Genomic DNA, 26,359 nt, shown 5'->3' with positions numbered 1-26,359 from the left:
GCACAGAATATTAGTGATCAAATTACTATGTCAATTCAAATTCTAAAGAACACTGATTTATTCAAATAATTTCTTAAAAGTCAAAACTGACACTTCAGCACTTAGCATTTACATATACCCCTAAGGAATTGTGCTGTAACTATTTCAAATGTAAACACAAAACTAATGTTTAAGGGCCAGCAGAGAGTGAGGACTCACTATTGTAAACACTGAAAAAGATTAGTACATTACAGCAGCCTGAGCAGAAAAAAAACCCAGATAAAATGTAGAGAAAAGAATACAAACACAAAGCAGAGTGATAAGGATTTATCCTTATTTCTTTGGAAGAAAGAATAAGTTAAAAAGCCAGGAACAAGCTAAACAAAGAGAAATGAAGAAAAACAGAACATTGAGACTAAAAGCAATGTGAGAGAAAGTAAGGACAAACATGGAATATAACTGATATGAAAAGTAAACTGGGAAAGCAGGAAAGAAAGAAAGGATTGAATAACATGACTGGATAACATGGAAGGACCGAGGACATCTTGACAGAGCCCAGTAGTGACACAAAATCCAAAGGCTACTGCTTTCCTGTTTTGCTTGCTTTCACATAATCCAATCCACTCACTTGATGCAGGAATATAGATAAGTGAGCCATTATCTAACCTCACTCGATTAATTACTTCTGCTGTCATTGTGACCTCTAAAACTAGTTTTGCATAGCTCTGTCGTGGTTTAAACCCAGGCCGTAAATTAGAACCACTCAGTCTACTTCGCCCCCCCCCCCCTTCTTCCCTCCGCTCCTGGATGGACGGGGAGGAGAATCAAAAGAATGCAACTCCCATGGGTTGAGATAAGAACAGTTTAATAACTAAGGTATAACACAAATCACTACTGCTACCACCAATAATAATAATGTTAAAGTAAATAACAAGGAAGAGAATACAACCGCTCACCAACCGGTACCTCACCCCCACCCTGCTGTGATCCAGCCCTTCCGGGAACTCTCAGTTCTACATCCTGGGCATGACGTGCTGTGGTATGGAATATCTCTTTGGCTAGTTTGGGTCAGGTGTCCTGTCCCTGTTTCCTCCCAGCTTCTCCTCCTCCCTGGCAGAGCATGAGACTCATAAAGTCCTGGGTCAGTCTAAACATCGGTGTTATCAGCTCTGTTCCCAGGCCGAAAGTCAAAAACACAGTGCTGCAACAGCTACTAAGAAGGAGAAAAAATTACTGCTACTGCTAAACCCAGGACAAGCTCCAAGGCTGCATTCCTTTAATGGCCAGTATCTGATCATGGTCTTGCTGATTTTTAGCTGTGAGCCATGTGGTATCATAGAATCATAGAATAGTTAGGGTTGGAAAGGACCTTAAGATCATCTAGTTCCAACCCTCCTGCCACGGGCAGGGACACCTCACACTAAGCCATGCCACCCAAGGCTTTGTCCAACCTGGCCTTGAACACCACCGGGGATGGAGCATTCACAGCTTCCCTGGGCAACCCATTCCAGTGCCTCACCACCCTTACAGTAAAGAATTTCTTCCTTATATCCAATCTAAACTTCCCCTGCTTAAGTTTTAACCCATATCCTCATGTACCTATACTTTCAAGGCTTCTGTCTATGCCTGTGCTGCTCTGGTCTAATGTCACAGACAGCTTACTCTCCACAGAATAACCAGTTATAACTACTTTGCATTAGATTAAAAAAATATTTATAATGTTAAATGTTGTCACACAACTGTAAAAGCTAACCAAAAGCTAAAATGAGGCAGGCAATAATCCCCTGCTAGATAATAATCCAGCAGCAATTAGAGAATTGCTGTTACAGCTGAATAAGCAGGGGGTGGGGAATAAATCTCCAGGCTGGCCAAGACAAGCCCAGGCAGAGCCTGACAGATGTTGAAGTCTGCACTGTTAAACACAACACTGTCACCAGTTACAAGCAACAGCAGCTCCACATTCTCTCTTCTACAAGACTATGCCATAGATCATAAAAATGCATTCATCATAGTAAAAAGTCTTACACAGGTCTATTTTCCTGGGTAGTTGTGCAGATCTATAAGAAGACATTGTTACCTGCTATCTTCAATATCCTATCTCTTTACAGTTTAATATTAGGAGTTTAACTAAGATTTCAGTTGTTATTTCTGTTCCATGTACAAGGCTTACTCTAAAAAGCATCTGTCTATGTTTGGTTGCATCATTTTTCCACTAATATCCACCTTTCCTTTCTTCTTATAAATTTATTTGGATATGAATTACATTTCCAGAAACCTAGCCAAATAATATCAGAAGCAGCCTCTCATCATTCAAGGACAAAAATGTTTTATACTTTCACAAATAGAAGATTAAACACCAAATCTGTATTTGATACAGAAATCCTGATTAAATATGTAAGTATTCAAGCAAGTGCTCTTTAACTTTAGGCAAAAAAAGTGTTTGTCACCTTCGTGTATTTCAAATAGGAGACTAACAAAGAATAGATGATCTGAAAACTGGAACTGAATAAGACTGTTTTGATTTTTTTGCCTCAGTAAATTATGCTTGGGCTATATCTGCAAGACTATCCTTGTAGTTATAATGGTTAAAAATACTCATGAATGTGCTCTGGGAATACAAGAGTTATTAAAACACAAAGTGGAACACTTTCTAGGGTCCATAAGTCTGTTGCAGGACCAACAGGCATGGGAAAAAAAGTAGGCAAGGATCCCACAAATTTGTTTTTCTCTAGGACTTGGGTTGTAACCTTGACCACTGAGTAGCATGTGTCATACCACTGCATTTCCTGCTGAAATCCTTTTGAACACTTGAAGTTTCTCATGATCTCTCCAGTGCCCTCAAAGCTGTTTTGTCATTTCCTTGTTTAATGTTTTCACTCAGAGTTTTCTCCGCAATTTTTTAATAAAGCAGTAAAATCATTGCAGGTTTGGGTTGGGTTTTTAAAAAAGTCTTACATGGAATATGATAGTGTTTTCTGTTTTAAAAATTCTTACAGGAAGGCTTCTGTAGTGACTTTCTAGATCCTGGAGTGAAGAGTCTGTATTGCAAGTAAGAGAAGCTTGGAAGAAGTATCATGAAACTGGTTTCATTAACATAACTAGTAAAGATGAGCTGAAGTCTATACACTTTTCTACTTCATGAATTGATGAAAAGCAATTTCATTTTGAGAGATGAATGTGCTCCCGATTTGGGCTTTCTAAACAAAGACTTAGAGTCTAGTTTAGAAAGGAAACATTGTTCATTCTGCATAGGATGCTCAGTGGAAGTCCTTACAAATCAAGCGCATCAACTATTATAACTTTAAGCTATTTTTACAATTTGACAAAGAAATCAGTGTCTATTGGTTGAGAGTTATACAATTAGTTCATTAATTAGTATTCCACCCCTTGCTGGTTGAAGGTCCCTCTCGCTTCTCATGTTGATCAGGCTTTCTCTTCTCTTGAGTCGATGGTAGTGCTGCCTCTGTCCCTTTTACCTAATTACTGCCCACTTTCTTCCAGGTAGTCGGGTAGTCTTCCAAAGGTTGGCATGTGGGCCTGATGTTCCTGGTTATTAGTCCTGACTCATCACCCAGAGAAGCAGGATGTGTATTCTTAGTTTAGAAAAGTCTTCCTATGTTAGCGCAGTTATCTAATACAACTACTGACTGGATTAGCACTGTTTCATGAGATATTGAAGCATCAAACATAGAGATAGAAACTGTAAGCCATCATAAGAATTTCCTGGGTTTGTTGGAATGGGTGAGGGAAGACCAGTCTTAAACAAAATGTCAAAGCTGAGCACGGGAAGAAGGGGTGAGAACAACTCACAAAAAAACCCCGCAACTTCATTTTTCTTTCCCCAACACCACATTTCTTTCAATTCCATCTATGCCTACAAAAATCTGATTTCTCAAAGTTAGCTAAATTCCCTGACTGATTTCTGTTGGAAGCTCAGACAAAGCCAAAGCACTCCCAGGGAACTTCAAGGATGAAGTGTTTTCCAACAGAAAGGCATTCTTTCAAAAAATTGTGAACACTTTAAATATCAATACCAGTGTTGGCACAACCATTTTAGATTAACTTTCAGTCAACACTTCTGAATTTTGTTCTACTAGTTCATTCTCCTGCTATTCCCATTGCTTCAAGGATTTGAACTTAAAAATTAATTTCTGCTTGTATTGAAAAGTGTTTCAGAATTCCATTTAAAAACCTGAAGGAGAAGGCAAATAGAGAAACTTCCCTGCTAAACTTATTGCATATTTAAAATCTTGTGGGTTGTTATTCTTTTATTCCTTATTGCTAGAAAATAGAAATTGCAACTCCTTAGAAGGTCCAGCAGAGAAGCACCTGACATATACACTGCAATAGTAAAGGTTTTGTACACAACCCATACAAATAAATAGAAGAATCTTTCCAACTACAGTAAGCTTAAGGCCTATGCCTGATTTCATTAAGATGACAGTTTCGCCTTTTTTCCTCTCAGTATTTTTATGTACTGCTTCTTTCTTTAGGTTTCCTTAGGTTTTAGAAAACATTGTCTGTTCACTCTTTTCTGAATAGTGAGAGTTTTATTATGCCTTAAAGGACTATAAAGCTATTTGAAACCCATACATTTCTCTCTTCCTAATCTCAAGGTGAAATTTATTTTCAAATGAGGTATGTCCTTCATTTCTCCTTGTTTGCATATGATAATTTCTATGCAGATCAAAAGTTTGACGCATTTTAGTGCTTCAAGTTCATAATCACAAGACAAAACATAAAAATATGTGACTTAAAAGTGGTGTGCTCAGTTTTCATTCCATATGAAAAGGGTACAGAAAACCCCACAGCTCCAAGATACTTGGCAAGAGGCAAGTGCAGGGAAGGCAAAATTTTGTTTCATGACTGCTGAGTAGAAATGGTATGGAAAAAAAACAACAACTCTTTTTCTCTCTGGAGACTACCTGAGGACTTCAGCTTAAGAAAATAAACCGTTCAAATAAACTATTTTCCACTATTCTCAATCAGTCATGCTGCTTTGATAAGCAAGAAAATATTGCTTAACTTCTATAGAAATTAGTGGCATTTAAATATGACTGCACGCAATAAAGGTGTCATAAAGAACACCATTTTATGCTGAATATAAAGTGACCTCGGTTTACAAAGATGAAGGGACAAACACCACCTTTTCCTGACAGAGCTGTTCTTAACCCTGCAGCCTTTAATAGTGCTACCTGACCTTGTTTGATCCCACTGCAGAATCTACTAAGCAAGGCTGAAGAGAGAGATAAATTTAGACAGTGCTGGACCTTACATTCTCTTTCCTGACTTTTACCAGCTGTCATTGTGAAGACCTTAAAAAGCATATTCTCTAAACATAAGATGGATTTTTTAGATATTAATTTCAGCTTAGATATGAATCAATAGAGCATGTGGAGCTGGCTCCATCCCATCATTGCGTTGCATCAGACCACCACATGTGGGCAGGCAGTATGCAACTGTATCTTGTTGCTTGGTTATGACAATCGCTATGAGACTGGCAACCTAGTCTGCAAATCTGTATTGCTTTTCCAGGCTCCTGATGCTATTTCCAGAAGCCCTGCATCTGCAAACCCATGTACATATAATGTCTCCTGACCATTTTTGGAAACACCAGGTTATGATATATTTAGTCCTAATCAATACATTATGTGAAATTAATCAGTTTATTACAGAACTTGAAATCTTAAGAATTAGCTGAAATTAGATTGGTCACAAAAATGAAAAGTAGCATTGCTTATATTAAATTATTGATGACCAAGTTCCAAGCCCCTTGTGAAATTATTTATGTATTTTGTGCTGCTTCTCCCTTTTACTCCCTATATTTCCTTAATTCCTGATGTTTTGCTTGTGCTTTATAATTTTACACCAAAAATGAATGCCCAAGTCACCTGTCAGGAATACTCCTACATATTTTTTCAGGCAATGAAAAAGAGATAGAAGAACTCTTCAAAGAGTGATTTTTATCTGCCATCATACCAAAGTGAAATAGAAGCTAATGAGTTTCAAAATCATTTGTTGTAATTCTTTTGGGGGTACAGGGACAAGTAACCAAATTAAAAATGCCCTATAAAACTGTTAATTCTTTTGTTCTCAACAGAATTGTTCTATGATGCTGCCTGTGAGCTGAATCTTTCAGAAACCAACCAGCACCTCAACATGAATTCCTTTATGTAAAAGACTATGTATTGGTGCAAAGCACACAATATGGACAATAAGGAAAGACAGTGGTCAGATCATAGAATCACAGAACGGGTTGGGTTGGAAAGGACCTAGTTCAAATCCCCCTGCCATAGGCAGTGACACATTCCACTAGACCAGGTTGCTCAAAGCCCGATGAAGGTAACAATTCGGTATTTAAAAGGCTATTGAAGCTAGAAATGAGCAAAACTATCCTTACAGTATAGAAATAGTTCAAAAGTAAAGACAGAAGAACTTCTAGTTATGTGCAAGTTCTGCAAAGGCTTCTGAAGCCGAGGTGTAACTGGGACACTCAAAGTTGTGGGTATGGGGGGGTTTGTGTTTTGATTATGAGTTGGTTTTTCAAATGTACTCAGACTGCAAGGCAAGCAATGCTTTGTCAGCCTTTAATTCCACAGAGGAATGTACATGAGAGAAACAGCTGTCGATTTAGAAGGTCTTTTGTCCCGCCTGTATGCCACTTCTTTAGCCATCCCCTGAGAATACAGTGCCAGAGGAAAAGCACTACGGCCCTGGGCTGACAGCCCTAGGGATCAGGAGATGGAAGTTATTCCAAACAGATACAGCAAGGCACAGCCCCCTGTCCACTCCTGTTACTCAATCTTGATACCAGCCTGAGATTTCAGTTGAGCTTTTTCCAGCCATCAGGGTAGCAAAATATTTATAAAGTTGATTTTGGGCACTCATGTTAGGATACCATACAGAGTCTGACACTTGAGAAAACTGAGTCACATCAAATCACTAATCTCTGGCAGAAATTGTATTTAAAACATATGCTGCTACATTAAAGTGCTGGTTTTATTTTAAGAAGAGATGAATCTGAAGCAGTCCGCACTGCACAAAGAACTACCAATATTGCCAAATACATATGTTGAAGATTTGGTTCTGAAACCTGCCTGCCTTTTACTTCTGAAGGAAAAGCTGCTTTCGATCTCCTAAATGAAGTACTATAGCACCAACTGCTGCTATCTCAACCGATGACTGGTAGATTCTATTACTTTAAAAGCATAAACTATTTCCCAGCACAAAAGCACATTCACCTCATGAATCAGCTGCAACACAACTTTGGCCTTAGCTGCCAATGACACTCTTTCATCTCTATTCAAATGCAAACCTCCCCTGATCCGAGTAATAAGACAGGAATCACCCTGGGGAGGGGAGACCATGCTAGAAAACATCCTCTCGCTTACAAACCAACAAAAACATCTCCCCCAGAAAAGTCAGCAGATAAGTATTTTATTTTTGCTATTAACTATTCTTAAAGAACTCCTGTGTAATTCTTCGAAATAGCCCTTCCACGTGTTACAGATCTCCACCACATATTTCTATGTCTGTCTTGCCTCCTCTGACTTGTTCAGTGATTGTGTGCAGCAGAGAGATGCACTGAATAACTAGAAGCAAGGCTTCAGGGTCTCACAGAAGAGCTGTTGGAGCTGAGAGCTTTAGCAGCTGCATTTATCAGATATTTCTGAAGAATTTCGACTTGTACTCCTTTTCTATAGTCTCCATGCTAACTGAATATTTGAGAAAGGAGGAAATTTTTACAGAGGAAAAAAAAAAAACATTGCACTCTTCTGTTCTATTCTTACTCATGGAAATCTTTCACACATGATGCTACTGCATTAATAAAATTCAGTAGATTGTGTGGGCATATCTTTTACTTATTTGGAGGTAAAAATAATGGAGCAATTACAAGGTAACAGATACACCTGAAAAGAGCCCTGATGCTCAAAATTAATGGCTAATAATATTCAACCTGAGTAAGAGGTTAGATATTATTCATAATTTCTGATTGCCTCTGAAGTATAGCACACATCAGGACATACACTTTAAGAAGACTTTTTCTTTGGACAGAGGTAATTATTAGTGTTGCGAGTATTATTTGTCCTCTCATCTGTGATACAATTTGATTATTACAGCTTGGATGTTTATCTGCATCATGGTAACTACAGAATTCCAGAGCACCAAAACACTGACAACTGCTCTTGAACAATTAGAAACATGTAACAAAATACTTTTGTAAATCTCAGGGGAGGAATTTTTAAATATTGCATACAAAGATATCAACCTGTTAATGCAAATATATTAACGACATCTGTAAATGCAGTTTGGAAAAACAGCACGCCTGCTTTTCAATTCTAACACTTCTAAAAAGCGTTAACTGAAGGAGGGTAGATTTAGATTTATGAAAATAATTTATGAAATATAATAATTTATGAAATATAATTTAGATTTATGAAAAAATTCTTTATTGGGAGTGTGGTGAGGCACTGGAACAGACCGCCCCAAGAAGCTGTCGACGCTCAGTCCCTGGAAGTGTTCAAGGCCAGGCTGGACAGTGCTTTGAGCAACCTGGTCTAGTGTGAGGTGTCCCTGCCCACAGTAGTGGGGTTGGACCTAGATGATCTTTAAGGTCCTGTCCAACCCAAACCATTCTATGATTCTACTTTAAGAATTAAGCAAATCATATTAAGGTACCTGCTCTAACCCAAATGCTAATGCCCAGAATCAAAACCAGTGTCCCAAGATAAACTACTCTTTAGTTGATAATGTTCTCTGGAAAGCCAGATAATGGCCCCTTCCTTTGAAGTGGGTATTGAAAAATGGGGTTGATTGAAGAATGGGGTTGATCGAAGAATAGGGTTGTAAATAAGTAACCTCAAGAACCTTAGGCTTTTTTAGCCACTATAGAGAAAAGAAAATTACTAAGATAAGCTTTGCCAGAACCACCTGGTGGTTACTGATATGACAATGATCCTAAAACAAAGTGATGAAGAAACAACCACCAGGGGTCCGAAAGCCCACTACCACATTTTTGTATGCATACAGGAGGCATTCTCTAAAAAGTATGATGTAATGTATGTAATCTAAAGAATATATATGTTCAAGGACAATATAAGCACAGCCTGGTTGATGCCTGGCAGAGACACACTTGGAGGAGCTATCCCCCGTGTCTCCTGGCGCCGCAATAAAGAATACCTGCTTGTCAACTTAAAACTTTGCTGGCAAGTTCCTGGAGTTTTCTCTGAATCAGTATGTACCTTATGTCACCTGCCCACACAAGAATTCACTTCTTCATTTTGATCCACTGCACTTCCCTATGAAGAGAACAGATTGTCTTAATCAAATGAGAAAACTCTGGAACTTATTCAACAGCTTTCAGGGGCAAGACATTTTCAAGCAATTGTTATTTTTAATATGTAAGATCCTGCTCTACTAGATTTCATTCTAGCATTGTCCAAATAAACCTGAATATGCAAATGTTTCGTATGTTCTGCTTTTTCCTTTTTTCAAGCTACTTTGATAGCAAATGATGTTCTTGTGACAGTTACAGCAGATTGTATTTTCTGGTACAGTAAAGCAAATCTCTTCAAATTTTCTGTGTAAAACAAGCTACTCTAAAAATCACTTTTTAAGACTAGAAGAGACTACGATGATCATGCAGCTTCCCACAGAACAAATCAGAGAATTTAATCCTGGAATTCCTAAATCTAACTCATCTCTAAAACTCATTATTCCATGTGCATCTTGAAAAACCTCAATCTCTAATCATCAACCACCTAGAGTTTGAGTAACAGTTTACATATCTATTCTACCAATCATTGAAAGCAAGATCATACACATATATTTATCAAACAGGGCATCTTGGTGTACTTCATATAAAGAAGAGTTGAAGGACTGCCCTACCAAGCACCCAATCAGTCCTTTGTGCCTCAGAAAGCCCCATGAAAACCTCGAGTTTATCCTTAATTGTTCCTTTTGTGTTAGAAATGGGGATGCTTCTCAGGAGGTTCATGACCTTTTTGCCAAGTTTCAGATGGAAGGTGCCACAAAGACAGGTGAAAATTCCATTTGGTGGCTTTGTTGCAGGCCAGCAAAATCTGTTGTGCACTTGAAAAAGGCCTGTGACATGGCCATTGTTTTAAATTTGTCAGCTAGCAATGCAGACATATATCTGAAAGACCTGTTTCTGTAAAAGAAAGCCTTCCTGACCTCCCCAGTATTAAAAAGAGTACTGAAGATGTATTCTGTGGAAGGCGAATTCATTTCTTGAGTTATCAGGAAAAGCAGAGGGATACCAAAGCGCAAAACCACCCCCCTGTTTTGTATAAAGATATTTCATCAGAAGAGATTAAATTGCCTCCAATACCTTGTTAGAGGTGATAGCTACAGGGAAAGTTACCATTATAGAAAAGAGCAACAGTAAGGTAAGCAAGTAAGTTGCCAGTGGTTAAAATGAAGGCCCAACAAGTACAAACATGCTGTGCTCCCTCACAAGACAGCCTTGATAGAGGTATTATCCTTACTGTTAACCTTTTCAAGAACTGTAAAATGATAGGGTGAATAAACAGATGCTTCCTGACACTGACAGGCTGATACAGGTAAAGGAGCTCTATTAAATTTCACTTGGCATTTCACAAGGGAGAAATTTGAGATCTCTAAACCTAATTAATTTAAAACATTCAGTACCCAGTTCCAGTAAAGAGAAATGCTGAAAACCTGGTTCATTTTGTGAGGTACATGCACCTTGGAGATATTTTTTCTATTAGAGAAAACACCTTTACTGATGAGCCGCCGCAACACTAAGAAAAAGACAGATTCAGTGAGACCCGACCAGTGAAACCTCAGGACCTCAGAATGATTTGAGAGCAGAAAATAAGATCTCAGAATGTTCATAAGATGCATAAAAATAACTGGATAATAGCTTTTTGCCTTGTGTCTCACCCTAGCCATCAAAGCCACCTGTGGTCTTGCATCACCCAATATCTTCAACTGCAGGGGAAGAAAGCACATACCTTAAATTAAACTAGGAAGATAAAGTCAGAGACTACTAACAGACTTTAATCTGATTATCATGTTATCCTGTCAGAGACAAACAGAAGTCTCTCAGAATAACATGAAACCTAAAAAAAAAATTAAATAAATAAATAAAATCCTCAGGATAGTAGAATTTCCTCCTTTTAAAAAGCACAGACTGACTCAACTCATTCACCAATTGTTAGAGGAGCAAGGAGGCAAACTTACAAGCAGATGGGTCTAATTCGTCGTGCATGAGTCTCAGAGCTCAGCCACTTTCGTGAGGGAAAAATTTCAGGCCAATTTGTTTGTATTTCACCTGAAAATCCCCTAATCCTGAAAAACCCTGCACACTGTTGATAGCTGCAATGAGTTTTCTCTGAATACAACTCCCATACCAGCACAGATACAGCCACAGAAACAGATCTGGATAACGAATGGTGGTGAAAAGGTGCCAGCTCTAGATGCGCCTCACCACTGTGACAAGAAGCATCTCACCCTCTGAACAGTAGTTAGTAAGGCACAAGGCACTTCAGGCAAATCACTATTTCTATGAATATCAAAATTGTAAACCAACATGTCAAGGCTTACAACTGGTTGGGAGGATGCTGCAAACAGAGAGAGCAGTGTGACAAAAAAAGAATGCTGAGACTGAACAGGCATGAAAAGGTACTGGGGAGTATCTGACCCTAAGGATTTCAAAGGGTCTGCTGCTTCTTTGCTATCCCTTTTCAGCCAAACTGGCCAGAAAGAGGGCTACCCTGTACCCACTACATGAGCCACTGGAACAGCTTGAGCTTGGTCAAGAGCTGTAGACTATGGCAGAGCAGCTTCCTGGCTGTTTCAGCAGCATAATCAATGCTACACTGGGCACACAGGTCCACAAGACATGTAGACATACGAAGGCTTCCACAGGTCTCTACAGTTTGCAGGCCTATTTTTATGCAAAAAAGTTATTTTATATTGAGTTAATATACATAGATTAGGGAGAGGGACTTGAAACCAAATCTTTTACCTCTTTGTTTCATCTAACCATTCACCATCCAGTCTTTCACCTCAGTTCTCTAGATCCGGGCCTGATTCACTACTAGCTTCATTCTCCCACCATATGTAATTTTTGACCCCAAGTATATTATTCATTAAAAAGCATTCAGCATTAATCTGGACTTCAAGTTAAAAAGTTGAATTTACTTCACTTCTGTGCCCAATCTATTTGTCATATGGAAAAAGTTATTTTTCCTGTGAGTGTAAATACAGGAAGGTTTGTGAAGTATGCTTACATCTCCCACAAGTACTGCCAGCAGCACGTCAACTGACAGTAATACCTGGTTCAGTTCCACCATTCCATGAGAAATTATCATTTTTTAGTCTATTAGCAAGTTGCGTATGAAAACTGCTAGGGTTATGAAAATAAATGAGGGCTAATTATATTGGAAGTTGCCTTTCTAAATCATGTTGGCTTCTGTAAATATACATGAAATTTACATGAAACAGGTACATTTTTCATGCATCTTTAAAGACACATGGAATATTTGTTAAAAAAAATGGGGTTTCACAGTATGGTTTGGATTTCCACATATAAAAGGGCACCATAGTAATCAGAGAGAAGGTTTATAGAAGCCTTAATTTAGACAAGACTAGAAATACCGTGAACTTCCTTAAAATGTTTGGCATCAATTAAAATCCCCTGTGGTTGTCTCAATAATGAAGGGAAAAAGCCACAGCTAACATGTGAAGAAAGGCAGTAATATGTTTTTCCACATACATGCAAAAATACTAATATGGGTACAGGCTTGTATATAATGTACATTAGAACAATGTAACTTTCTCAATCGGGATGTGAAAAAAATTGAAACAACTCTTGTGTTTTCCTGCTTGAGATAGGAGTAAATTAAGCAGTGCTACTAATTGGCAAGGGAAACAATCAGCGAATGAACTTGACTGTTAATATTTACATAGGAAAATCATCCTGGCCATTATTAGAAGACTATTCAGAACAACATTTAAATACCACCATCTTCTGCTAATTATAAACTGACTCAACTGAGGCAACAACTAGAACACAGCAACAGGCGTGAAGGCCCAAACTCACCGCCTCCTCTGTGCCCCAACTCCTCAGGCTCCCTAGCCAGGTCCCCCTCCAACATGGCGGCAGGGCAGAGAGGCGAAGGGAACGTGGTGTGTGTTACAACTGCCGAGGCAGGAGCCGCAGGGGCAGCGCTCTGTGAGGGGGACGAGCCGGCAGGGCCCAGGCGGGAGCTCCTGAGGCACCACCCCGCAGACTCCGGCCCGGGCGGCGGGACCCTGACAGGACGCGGTCAATTACCGACCATCAGCCACAGAGGGCAGCAGTTTTGCGTTGGAGCTGTTCGTGTTTCCTGGAAAGCACCAGCAAGGCTATTGTCATGGAAGCCCTCGACTCAGTGAGGAACATTACCATGTGACCCATTTTAGGCTCTTCCATTTAAAGAGAGATTCACGATTAACTGGGTCCTAACGACATATTGTATGTCTCTACCAGATACAAGGATGATCAGTAATCTTTAAAAACCACAAGATCATAAAGAGAGAACTCAGGGAGTTGTGGGCTCATGGAAAAATCCAGGTCTCTGGACAGCCCCAGGTCCAACCTCCTCTTATAAGGAGGGCCATAAACTAGGTTCTCCAGAGCCCAATTAAGCCAAGTCTTGAGTACTTTCAGTGAGAAAATAAGTTTCCACCATTTTGTGGGCAACCAATTCCTGTGCTGAATTGCTCTAATGAAGATTTCTTGCTTTCCTTTTGTCCAGACAGAGTTTTCCCTGAAGCAGCTTGTCCCTGTTCCCTCTGGGAAAGAACCGCCGTCCCCACTACAGCTACCTTTTAGGTACAGGAAAACACAGCACATCTTACTCAAGCGTTCAAAAACATCATGTTAATTTCCAGTTATGAAATAACACTGAAGTCAGATGGGGAACCCAGTAAACATGGGAGAAACATACTACAGGAAAAATCAGAAAACAAATAACACACCCCCAGACACTGCCCCCCCAAAAAAACCCCCCCACAAAAAAAACCCCAAAAAAACCAAAATGCATTTTCTCAGGGGAAAAAGTAACACTGACAAAATGTATCTATACCTCTGAAAAGTGAAACCCAAGTAGCCTGTTTACATTGGTTACATTTACATACAACCTCCACTTTAAAAATGTTTTGTGTAACACAGAAGTCCCCAAAAGGACTAGTTGGAGGGCCTGCCATGAGCCACAAAGTGACCTCCACCTCTGCAGGATCAAACTCAAGATGAAGGCTACACAAGTTTTAGGCTAAGACTACACAAGCCTTTCACTTACCCTGAAGGCTTAGAAGATCCTTCCACATCAAATGAATTCACAGTATCAGAAACCTAAGTTTCACAGGATTCTCTTTTCCATGAAATATGGGTTGGTCATTCTTGACCTTTTTTCAACAGGTGCACCTACACTGGTGCTGCAGTTTGAATGAGGAACTTGTTCCCACAGAAAAGCTAAGCATTCCTCCCTTAATTTGCTTGCACTCTCTGTTGTTGCATGCTATGTAGAATTTCCACATCAAATTTAGATAAATTTACTTTAATACTGGAAATACTTGATCTAGAATCATTAATTTTCTTTCTTTCTGATCTTTCGCAATCATAATAGTTAAGTACACCTGTGGAAATTGACAGAAAAATTGTATTACCTCTGCATGACACAATATTAGGGTTTGCACTTCGGTAAATCAGGTTTACCAATCTGAAGGATGCAGATATTACTTCAAATAATTGGAGTTACAGATAGACGTTAAGGGTAGACGTTAATAGCACAGAATTTCTTTGTAAACTGCACAAGGCATGGCACTTAGAAACATAAGCCAACAGCAAACAGATTTTTTGCCTTCCAGGCATATATGTTGTGACGTTTGGACATGCTACATCCACAGGAAGGCAAAGACATTATCAAACACTGGTGTCTTTGGGTAAAAGCAATGAATTTCTAGAAAATTTAAAGATTAAAAGTAATCCATCTCAATATCAATACTGTGTAAAATAATTTTTATCAATCATGGCATCGCTGATGTAAAAATGAAGCTGGCCCCATGCAAGCAGGTGTTTTCTCAAACACAGGTATGGACTAAAGCATTTTCCTTACTTTAAAATACTTGATAAATTTTTAAAATTTGTGATCAATTTCCAATAGCAGAAAACCTGCTGTCTTTAGCAGTTATCAGCCACATACTCAGCTAATGTAAAAGCTATGTCAGTCTACCTCATGACCTAATTTAGGGATTTGCAGGGTCAGCTAGCTTACCCAGGGAAAAGATGCAGTAGTTCGCTGAGTCAGACAACCACTTTATTAAGATTGTTTCAGCTGCACATTCTAATAAAGCAAATGGCATGAGGAGAAAGTCGTATCATTTTTAGCATGTAAATCTTATCCTGAACATTCCTATACAGACTTTTCCCTGACATTACAGATAATAAAATACATATAATTTCCTTTAACCTCCAGAGCCTAACCCCACGGCAAAATAAACAAAAAGCTGACCCAAAATAAATGGTTGCCTGTAGGTTCTCTAGAAATACAACTCCTTTGATGGTTCTGAACCTCATCATCTTATCATCATTGAATGACATAGCAGAACCCCCGTTTCTCTGGCCTGTTGCTAAAAGCTTCAAGGTTATTGCTGGTTTTTAAGGAGTCTTTTAGTCTGCAACAATGCCACATGCTGCATTGCTAAGTGTGATAGGGAACATAAAGAGGTGCATTAAAGAAACCCAGACATTTATCTTTGTATTTCAGATATAACCATCTCATGTTTTACTACTATAAATTGAATTGCTTTTACAGAAATAAAAAGCGCACAGGTACTGCAATACAGCAGAAAGATGGGAGACTGAGAGAACAACTGGAAGTAAATGCTGTGAAAGAACCAATGGACAGAAGAAAACTGTTACAGGCCGAGATACTGTGGGAATGAGGACTTATGCATTTGTGGTGTTGTGCTCCCAAAATCCCGTTATTAAGCAATGACCAAAATTCACTTATTTTTCCAGTTTTCTACTATGTGTCTCTTCTTACATACACTACCACCTGCAATAGCCATAATTTCCTTTTGCAAGAAATACCGTTTACTTGAGGAGCTAAAAATTAGAAAATATTTACACCCACCCCCTCCCTTGATGTGACTCCCCCCCTCCCACATGTGACGGCATTAATCCCAGAAATAACAGTATAAATCACGATTCCAGAATGTAAGAAGAGAAGTACATTAAAAAATATGTTGCACAAAGAATTGTTGGGCTGGCAATAGCAAATTTATTACCTTTTTGACTTTCAAACCAAGTGAAAGATAAGAATGTTTTGAAGATACCTGCATGACATTTCAGGACTATCTTCTATTAAACAGATAAATCCTTGACATATTCAATGCATTTAGCAGATTTTGGAAGATGCTGCTCTGCTCAAGTCCACAAAAGGCTATTTCTTGCTTTTCAGAACAGCTAGAGAACACAGACTTCTTCAGTCTGCATCAGTGTAAAAATAAGCCTCCCAAGAGGCAAATTATTAAATGCAGAGGCCTCCTTACCCATAATTTCTTATGTAGCTTAGTTACTATATTGATTATTTCATGGCCAAATGTCAAATTCGTGCTGAAAAAAAATTTCCACATATGGAGAGCACTGCAGTTTAATTTTGAGACATTACAAAAGTAATGAAGTAAAAAATTACAATGTGCACCATGAGGGATGCGCATTTTTCTCAGTGGAAAAACAACGTGAATGTACATGCATATAAACACAAAATTAACTATAATTTTGTAGTTACTTAATTTTGTACTTACAAGATCAATCAGCTGCTTTGATATTTAGGGAAAAGGCTAGATGAACAGACCAATAGGTACTGAATAAAGCCAGAAAAATCAATAATATTAAATGTGAAAACTAATCAAATTTAAAAGGGATTTTATATCACTGAGTGAGTTTGTGGATCGTTCAATTTGGTAAAGCTAAACCAAGATTAAAGGGAAAGCAATTCAGGGCATTAATCCACAGAAACAAATTTGTTCCACACAAACTTATGAATTGTTGTAAACATATTTCAGTTTAGTAATCTTACTTTAGGAAGCTTTTCTATGTTTAGATTTATTTATTTTTAAATCTTTAATCCTATTGTTGCCTTTTTTAGCAACTGTTAAGCAACCAGATTAATTGCTTCCATCATGCATAAAACAGAGGCTCTTTCATACAAGTTTTATTACAGAAGATGATCTGCCTCCAGTGAAACTTGACATCTTAAGTTTCACACAAGATGCAACAACTGAAGATAGGTCAATGAACGCCTGAAAATTCCTACCCATATAATGCAGCTATACATGACATTCTGAAGTAATTAATCTTCTACTCTTAACACCTGTTATTCACAGGATCTTCAGGAGTGTTTACTTATTTGTAATAAGTAAAAGCAGAGTACTGCTAAATAATTTACTCATTTAGGCTACATCTTTCTAAAACCCACAGACATACTTTTAAGAGGATGTCATTAGCATCAAGAAAATCATGACAGCCATTCTCAGGAATACCAGAATGAACACCTAGTAGAAACCAAAACAACAACAGGGGATTTGAATACACAAAAGATCATCTCCTTCCTCACTGCAGTGATCATGAGTGGGAACACTAGAACTGAAGAAGAGGCAGAGGCAGCTGATGAGGTACCAGTCAGTTACAATATCTTCTGTGAAGGTATGAACTTTTTAAGGGCATGCTGTGAAATTTATCAATAACTCATAGCCCTAGAAAAGAATCAAATCTTGGGATTTCAACTTCTAGAATTAGTTGCTGTAGTCACCACACAGTTCTTACTAAACTGAAAATAGCCCTATTACAAGTGTTGAATAGCATCTGAAAAACAAGTATCAATTTTTTGTTTTCTTCTCATAATTTTATTAGCCCTGTCTCTCTTAAAATCAGTAACAAACAAAACTAGGGTGCTCCTCAAATAACTTGCCAGCTGCTGAACATCCACTGTGAGGTGATTGTTTACATTTCATTCAGTCTCAGCTTAAGACTGACTCAACTCAGTGGAGCTCAGGATAACCACTCACCATTCTGCTCCTAATACTTACAGTATTAGCGAGTAACACGGAGAAATCTAAACTTAAAGATCTTTGGAGAATAAGTAGAGGCATTACAATAATTAGTATGCCTTTGGTACTTTTATGTTCAAAACATCAAAGCTTAATTGCTACAGATCAGAATTAAACTAGAATGAAGCATAGGTAGGTCATACCTGCATTTTTTATTTATTTATTTTTTAATGTTTGTAACCAACTCTTTGATACATAGCACAAGGGCTTGTGCTTCTGCCCTGTTTGTGCACTGATGAAGATGGGGCAGAGGTGTAATTCATGGATGTGCACTGAGCTGAGGTCCTCGGAAACCTTGCAGCTTTGGGAGCAGTCCCAGTCCGGGAGAAACAAACAGAAAGAAGTCAGGGAAGAAGTTGAGGGACTGCTTGGGTCTCCTGGACAGGGTTTCAAGAGGGCAGGAACAACTGAAAAATTAGAAGCACACTCTCTAAGGCATTTTTTTACAATCTACTTCACCAATAAAAATCCATTCAGAACTATGGAACTACAGGGTTGGCCTTGACTGACAGGAACAAAATAAACATTTCTTCTTTCACAGCTAAGTTGACTACTGCATTTAAAAAGACACCTCACCTTTGGAAGTCCGTAAGACATTTTGTCAAGAATTTTCAGAAGTTGGACTTGAGCTGATATTGAACTATTAACTCTGTAAAATCATCATAGTCTAGTCTTAAACATTAGGTCAAGTAGCAAAACATATAAAAAAGATTAAGATTTAGGTATACAGTCATTAAGCATAAGTTTGACAGTTACTTGAGTTTAAAGGTTTAACCTCACGAGAAGTTTGTCTTCTTTCACTCAAGAGTAGCGGTCCCCATCAGATTCTTGTAAGATTTCATTTTAACTTGAACCTTCAAAACCCCTGCTAAAATTTGGGCCCGGTGACAGAGGCCAGAATTTATAATCTACCAACTCATTTAACCAGACTTTCAGTAACTGCAGCTAAAGATTTACCTCTGACAGTTTTCAGTGATGCAAACACCTTGTGTGAAGCAAGTAACAAGCTCTTCTGAATTTGAAATAATGCAAACCACAGCAAAAGAATTTAAAGATGCAAATAAAAAGCATGAACCAAGATATTTTTCTTACAGATTTTATGCACCACCTCGTATCTTTCAATTTTACATGTGAACTTGCCTCTGCAATAAAGTTTCAAACATTCGAGATGGTTCTTTGCATTTGCATTCTGATTAAAAAATTTTAAAAATTTTGGTTAAAATCAACACAGTAAGTCAGTCTAGACGCATGGCCTGTCACTGTGTACTACCTACAAATGAACCTTGTTTGATTAAATCTCATTATTCTCAAACTTGCCCTGAGAAGAACGACCTACAGACACGCCAATGACAGCCGAACAATGGGTTCCACGTTACCCACTGGATCACAGTTCCATTAAGAAACCATCTTTATCTTTGTCAAGTTCATGAGCTCCACTTAAACAACTTTAAGTATGAAGTGATTTGTTTTCAAATCACAGAACTGCTGTATTGTCTCAGGGCAAAACCAAACCAAAGAATGTAAACTAACACAACTGCTACTGAAGTACACAGCTGTTCAGCAAACAAAAGCACAACTGCCATCTCTTAAAAAACCAAAAAGTCAGTCAAGTAACAAACAAGAAACTTGGAATATGACATTTGGAGAATCCAGTTGGTGGTACATTTTTCCACAGATGAGCTGAACTACTTGGCCAACAGTTTCTTCAGGCAGGGATTTTAACTTTCATGAACACATTGCTCTAATAAAGTACTTGGCATTAGTTATGGCTTTTGAATTAAAATGCATTCATGACATTAAATTTTAAAATCACTAAGCCATTACTTTTGATCAGGGTTTTATTTTTCTGTCTGTATAGTGTTTGCAAGAATTAGCAACCAAGTGCATTATTTCACCAGCAAGAATGAAAGCTGTACTAATAAAACTTACTTTTGCAGGTCCCTGCAGAGAATGGTAATATTTTATACCCTGACTGCATATCAAATGAATGCCAAAACCAAATTTGCTGTTCTGATAAAGGCTTATCTGTCACATATAACGTACCAGTTCGATTTATGATCAAGGGCAACTTAACACACAATCTATCTACATTTTCTTCTGTATTCAGAAACAAATAGGTTTACAGCATTGCAGAACAGTTCTATAAATTGTCTAGCTCAAGCACTGACTTTAGTACCTATTTATTTGTGAAAGTATTTTCCTACAAAAATTTCCAGGTAATAACTAAATAGCTGAGCCTACTCAGTCAAGGCTGCTCATCTGCAGTTTATTCAGGCATGCAAGTCCTGTGGTTGCCCTATTTTACCTTAAAAAAATCCCCCCTTTGCCTGCTTTGTTCAGGGTAGCATTCAGAAAGCTCAAATGGTATAAATCATAGGCATTTTAGGTTTTAGTATAAAATCGTTACTTCAGACATACCTACTGGCCCCTATAACCTTGCTACTAAAAGAAATAATCACCTGCTGACAGTATGGGAGCCCAATAACAGACTTGAAACCAGCTTTCATCTTGTTATATCTTGTTTCATCTCATTCACCTTGTACTTACGAAACAGTGTAGAGTTATGACAGTTAAGATGTTTAATAGAAACAACCAATTTGATATCCAGTTCCAATGCTAGTAACATTCTATTGTTAATAAACTACAGTCAGTGAAATAGCTCAGTTTTAGTTATGCATTTTAACTGAATACAATTTACACGTTCTATACACCTCTAAGTAGTGCATCCAATTCACTCAACAAGGAGAATGCAGCTCACTAAAACAGATGTCTGATCCTCCAGCTTCCTCGGTTCTTAGTTCCTTTATTACTCTTATGTTAACTTGTAGATAAATTAAGCATAATGTAAGTGTCTAAAATTCCAGCTGTGTTGGAAATGCTGTTGTAAGGCTAAATTTTTAAGTCCAAGTAGTTTCATAACCTATGTGCAGTTATTTATGAAGGCAGCAGGAATGCTATTCTGGCAATCTAATTAAAGTTCCAATAATGTCAGCAGGAATCTGATTGCAAAATGGCTCATTTTATAAACATCACTGCTTTTATGACTGACAAAAATACGCACTATCAGGTGCCAACTCCTTCACAAATACATATTTTACATCTTGTATTGTAAACTGCTTGCAAGTACAAAATTCTATGATTTTAAAGGTCTACGCTCAATCTATAAAAAATGGCACAATTCATGCAAAGATGTCATTGATTTTTTCTTCTGCTAGTTTCGCATCCATGTAACTTCACTAGTTTCAGAGAAGTTACTCCCAGTATATACATAAATATATATCTAAATCAAGCCATCACCTGTATATAATAATTGAGGTGAGATTACACATGTTTAAAACACAAGTGAAATACACGACATAATTGGACCTTGCCTATTTGAAGACCAATATATAGTCCGTATGCCACAGTGCACATGAAGAACACATTTCTTCAGAATTTGCTTTGTAAGTTTGCTGCCCACTGTAGAAGTCTCTTGAAAACTGCATGGGCCCTGAAGTACTGATTAAGTCTGGTGAAAAAAAAACAAAACCCAAACACATTTCTAATAGGAAATGCTTGAGCGTTAAAAACTCCATACATGATATTCCACTATTTAAAGCAGTAATGAACCCTAAATTGAACCACTTCCTCATAGTTGTGATTGCTGCGCTGAAAGCCATTACAGCTTTTCTAATTATAGTACAGGTTAAAACAAAGTATTGAATGTTTTAGTTTATTCAGGTATGACATGGATATATTTATAATGAGTTTAAGGACTGGAGAAAAACAGTCATTTGGTACTGATCAACTGCTCACACAAATAGGAGTCCTTCTAGCACTTCTGACTGCCTGCTCTTCCCAGTCACTTCACAAAATCCATTTAAAAAGCCAGTGTCAACTTCTTCTAATCTTGGAGTCACTGGAGTTTTTTATTTGGGTATTTTTTACATTTCTATTAAGACCACTTAAAAACGGCAGTCTTGATACAGCAGGGATGGAAACACATAATTAAAAGTCAGACCTCACAGTCCTCAGATTTCAGAAATAGCTCTAAAAATCTCTTAGGGAGATGTGCCTTCTGATTTTATTAAAAATGAAGGTAACATCAAAAAGCAAAACTAAAGAAGAATAGGATAGAATATTTTACTTTTGTCAAACCTTAAACATAAAGTATATTAACAAAACATGGATTGGAACTTCAAGAACAGGAATATAAACATGTGTTTTGTGTTGCAGAAAAATTCATGCGGGTTGTTACAGTATTTGATCTTTCTCTACGTCCACTGGTATGCCACATCAATTTAACATTATTAAATAGATATAGAGATACCATAAATTCATACAAATACCAGGGTCTTCTGGCCTTATACTGCAGATCAAGCAAATTGTTCTTTGGTAACTGGAGTGGGTTCATTTTCCATTCCAATGCAGGACTGTTAGAAGGCCATATTAGCCACTCATCTCAGAAAATTACAACTCCTGTAAACCTAGCCTGGGCTACTTTTGTCACAAGAAAATAGTATTAGAGGTGGTATTAGAGATATTAATGTAAAGAAGTTAAAATTATTCATTCCTTGTGGTGGCTGTTTCAGGAGAAAAACAAAAAAAAAAAAGATCCAAACTCTCCTTCTCTATTCACTGTTTAATCTAGGTAACATTTAGACTCATATGTAAAGTCATTTTGATAGATGGGAATGTACACATGCACACTTTCAGTTTAAATAAAGAGACCTGTGTGGAGAATGGCAATTTAAAATTAACATGACTTGAAGGTATTCCTATAATAAAGTTTAAAGATTTAGTAAACTGGGACATTACAAACCCAAAAATGTCTTTCTAGATTTTTCATCTTCCCTTTTTCAACAAAGACTGACAGAATATACATATACAGGTTGACATGTTGATTTATCCAAAACATTTTTCACTTTGCTCAATTCTTAAGTCCTATTGACTAAAATGTAATATAATTCACAACAAAATATTTTCAGTAAGTGAAACAATATGCAAAGAAAACCAAAACTAAGCTCAGAAGCTAAGTGGTTTAGAAAGCCTGGTAACATCTATGTGTGCATAAGTGTGTCTGATTTGTTTTATACATTATATATATAGACACACACACACACATATATATACACACACGTGTGCACACGCGCACACGCACACACACACATTTTTAACCTGCAGTGAAGATCAATCTATTTTCTAATAAGGAACAAAACACATCATTTAAAAATGTGGCTAATTTAACAAAACGGAGAAGAAACTGCTGCTATCAAAATATACAATTTGGATTGCAGACTAGAGGCTAACAACATTAAAAAAATAGTTTTAAGCAAAACCCCTTTGCTTCTGAAGAACAACAGGTATCAACCTGCCATAGCATGAAGCATCCAAACAAGATTTTATAAAAAGTTTAAACTGTGACCCTTCCTTGTTTGTAAAGTTCTTGACATATCATATAGTGCGAGCTCTGGTCTCCAAACTGGAGCCCCTTTCATTTTTCTCAATCCATACTTCAGGAAATAAATGGCAGCTGAGGGATTCAGAATCTCAAGTGAGATTTGTGCTTTACCATATACCTGAAAAAAAAAATTAACAGAAGACAACATTACTATTCTTTCAGTATTTGTAGAAATTTTACTCCCAGGAACAATATGCTCAGACTTTGTTAAAACAAAACTCTTAGAGAATTGGCAAGTGGCCAAAGAGATGCAATGTGTAATTTATATGCCATATAGGTCTGTATTATACACAATATTTGGCCCACTGAAAGACAGCTGCTTGTTTTGAAGAAAATGCATGTTTACCAAGGCATCACATGACTTCTAGTATTGGAAGACTGTTGCTAAAGGTATCTGTAGTTCATTCTGGGAATTCAGAGATATAGTTTAGCTGAAACTTAAATAAGAAGCCATAGAAAGTTTGATGGTTGGACTTATTTTGACAATTCCTAAAGGATTTTCCTTTTTGAAGTTCACTCAATCATTCAAGCAGTTTGCTGTGCAATCAGCATGAAAAGATTAAACATTCATGAAATGCAGCAGCTTCTCCTTTCCCTCAATATTTCTTCAACTGCTTCATGATAAGAAAGTTTCTTCTCTGTAATATGAAAAGGTATCGCAATGAACTTCCTATTCTGAGAGGGTTCTGAACTGCAAAGAAGTAGATTCAGAAACAATGCTGCTTTTCACAGATCTGCTGGTGCCACTCCATCCCTTGCTTCTCACCAAGGTAAGTATTTGGAAGACTGTCATCTAGTAAGATGCAAAGAGGATGGAGGAGAGCTTTTAAGCTCAGAACTGCAGTCCAAGGGGAGGGCTGGGGGAGCTCTACACCAACCAGCTTGTTCTCTAGTCCTTTTCTTCTATTTAAAGGGACGTGGGGAATCATGGTACTAATCACTAGTAACTACCCTTCCTTAAAATCCATGCATATTAAACTTTGGAGATTTTTATTTACTGTTCGCAATAAAGTATAGTGGTGTATATTTAACTGTATCATCAAGGAAAATTTAAACAAGCAGTATTTTCAAGCTAAAGCATTGTTCAGTGTTCAAGTTGTACACAATTCCCTTGCTGCCATAACTTTTCATTCTCAACAAACAGAAGCATACAGGATTTTGAACAGGAAACATACCTGTCCAAAGTTTCCCAGAAGCGTAGAAATACTGGCCTGTCCAAGTGTCTTTTGTGGTAGCTTAGTTCTAACACTGTTACATCCCATTTCTGTACATTTGGATCCAGACGTACTTCATCATATTTGAGATGAAAAGCTTTAACTATAGGAAACGGGAAAACATTTAGTAAACAAACATGATGACTCTGCAGTGTTTCATTATTAATCAAAAAGGATTCCAGCCACATGGCTCTTTTTTCAGAATAGAGCCTGAGAAGAAACTTAATGAGCCCACCATGTCCCAAGAAAGATGGCTAGTTAATAAAGGGAACTGAGCTAAATATACTGGTTGGTGGCCAATATCAGGCTTTCCTGATATTACAGGTTTAAGTTAAAGGGCAGCCCCTATTTTTAGGTGCGTAGATTCCAGGAGAACAGCAAAAACTCATTGCCAATTCAAGCACATCTGCCTTGGGACATAAAGATGATCCTTCTGAAAATCTTTGACGTGTCCAAGAATTAATAAAAAAAAAACGAAACAAAAACACATTTCTGAGACCAGTGAGAAGGAAGCATGGTTGTTTCACAAAAGCCTGTATAGAAGACTGTTATCAGAATGCCAGTGTAACCCCCAAATGCTACATGAAACATTGTGAGAGATTTTATAGCTGCCACTTTCCCTTGATCTATTGATTGCTCAGGTTAAAAATGGTAAAATATTAACAGTTATTTTGCTCTTGGGAAGTACTGTCACATGTGAATTATGCAAAGCCCAAGCATTAACACAGTGAGTATTAAAATCTTCTTGCAATTCATTTCCTTAGCCAAATAACAGTTTTGACATAATCCAGTGCAATGCATTTAAGTCTTGTACAGTTCCTATCTGGTAACCCATTAGATGCATTTTCTATTTTGGTTATTACTGGAGAAGTACAGCAGAAGCATATGACCAGGCTAGTGGAAACTAGTTGTTTTTAATGCCACGGTCACACATTTTTCTGGTACCACACTCTATTTTTAGTTTCGCAAAATTCACCTTCAATTTTAGCCAAGTAGCTAAAATAAATAATAATTAAACAAACAAACAAACAAAACCCCCAAACTCCACAAAAACCTTAGTTCCTTTTTCCACATACAGGTGGATATGCAATGATACACCTACAAGCTTTGTAGAATGGTATCTGAAATCAGCTTGCTTTTTTTTCCTCTCTATTAACTCAAGAAGTGATCATCTGTCTTGTGCCACCGTCACATAAATTTCCAAGTTTTGTGAACAAAACCTATGCATACATATCATTTACCTTTGCTATACGATGTTGCATGTTTTAAAATAACTCCGGAGAAAGCAAATAAAGATATACTGGGCTATGCGTTTACTGAAAACTTAATCAACAGCTGGCAAAGTCTCTGCATTAAGGTTAAATGATACAGAGCAGAACACAGTCTCATTCTGCATCTTAAATAAATCAGTATTAAAGTGCACTAACTTTATTATTATTATTATTATTATTATATATTTATTATTATTATTGCACTAAGTTCTCTAGGAGCAAGACCTTTAAAATGCTATCCAAAATTAAATATATGTTCTTGCTGTAAAGCTTTAATCACTTTAATTTTTGATTAAAGTGACATCACTTAA

The 26,359-nt window shown here is 37.5% G+C and overlaps 1 protein-coding gene across 1 annotated transcript in view; it reads right to left on the bottom strand.

The window, feature by feature from the left end:
- Positions 1-16,185: 16,185 nt before the first annotated feature.
- Positions 16,186-26,359, bottom strand: part of CDC73 (cell division cycle 73) — a 115,985-nt gene continuing 105,811 nt past the window's right edge. The window contains exons 16-17 of the mRNA XM_080622340.1: positions 24,739-24,880; positions 16,186-23,681 (exon numbers count right to left, since the gene is read on the bottom strand). Coding sequence (XP_080478466.1) covers positions 23,645-23,681; positions 24,739-24,880 — 179 coding nt within the window. The 3' untranslated portion in view covers positions 16,186-23,644. The remainder of the gene's footprint in view (positions 23,682-24,738; positions 24,881-26,359) is intronic.

Source organism: Psittacula echo (assembly GCF_963264785.1).
Source record: "Psittacula echo genome assembly, chromosome: 7".
Classification (NCBI taxonomy): Eukaryota; Metazoa; Chordata; class Aves; order Psittaciformes; family Psittacidae; genus Psittacula; species Psittacula echo.
The sequence above is the reverse complement of the archived record's forward strand: the minus strand, read 5'-3'. Positions and strand labels throughout refer to the sequence as shown.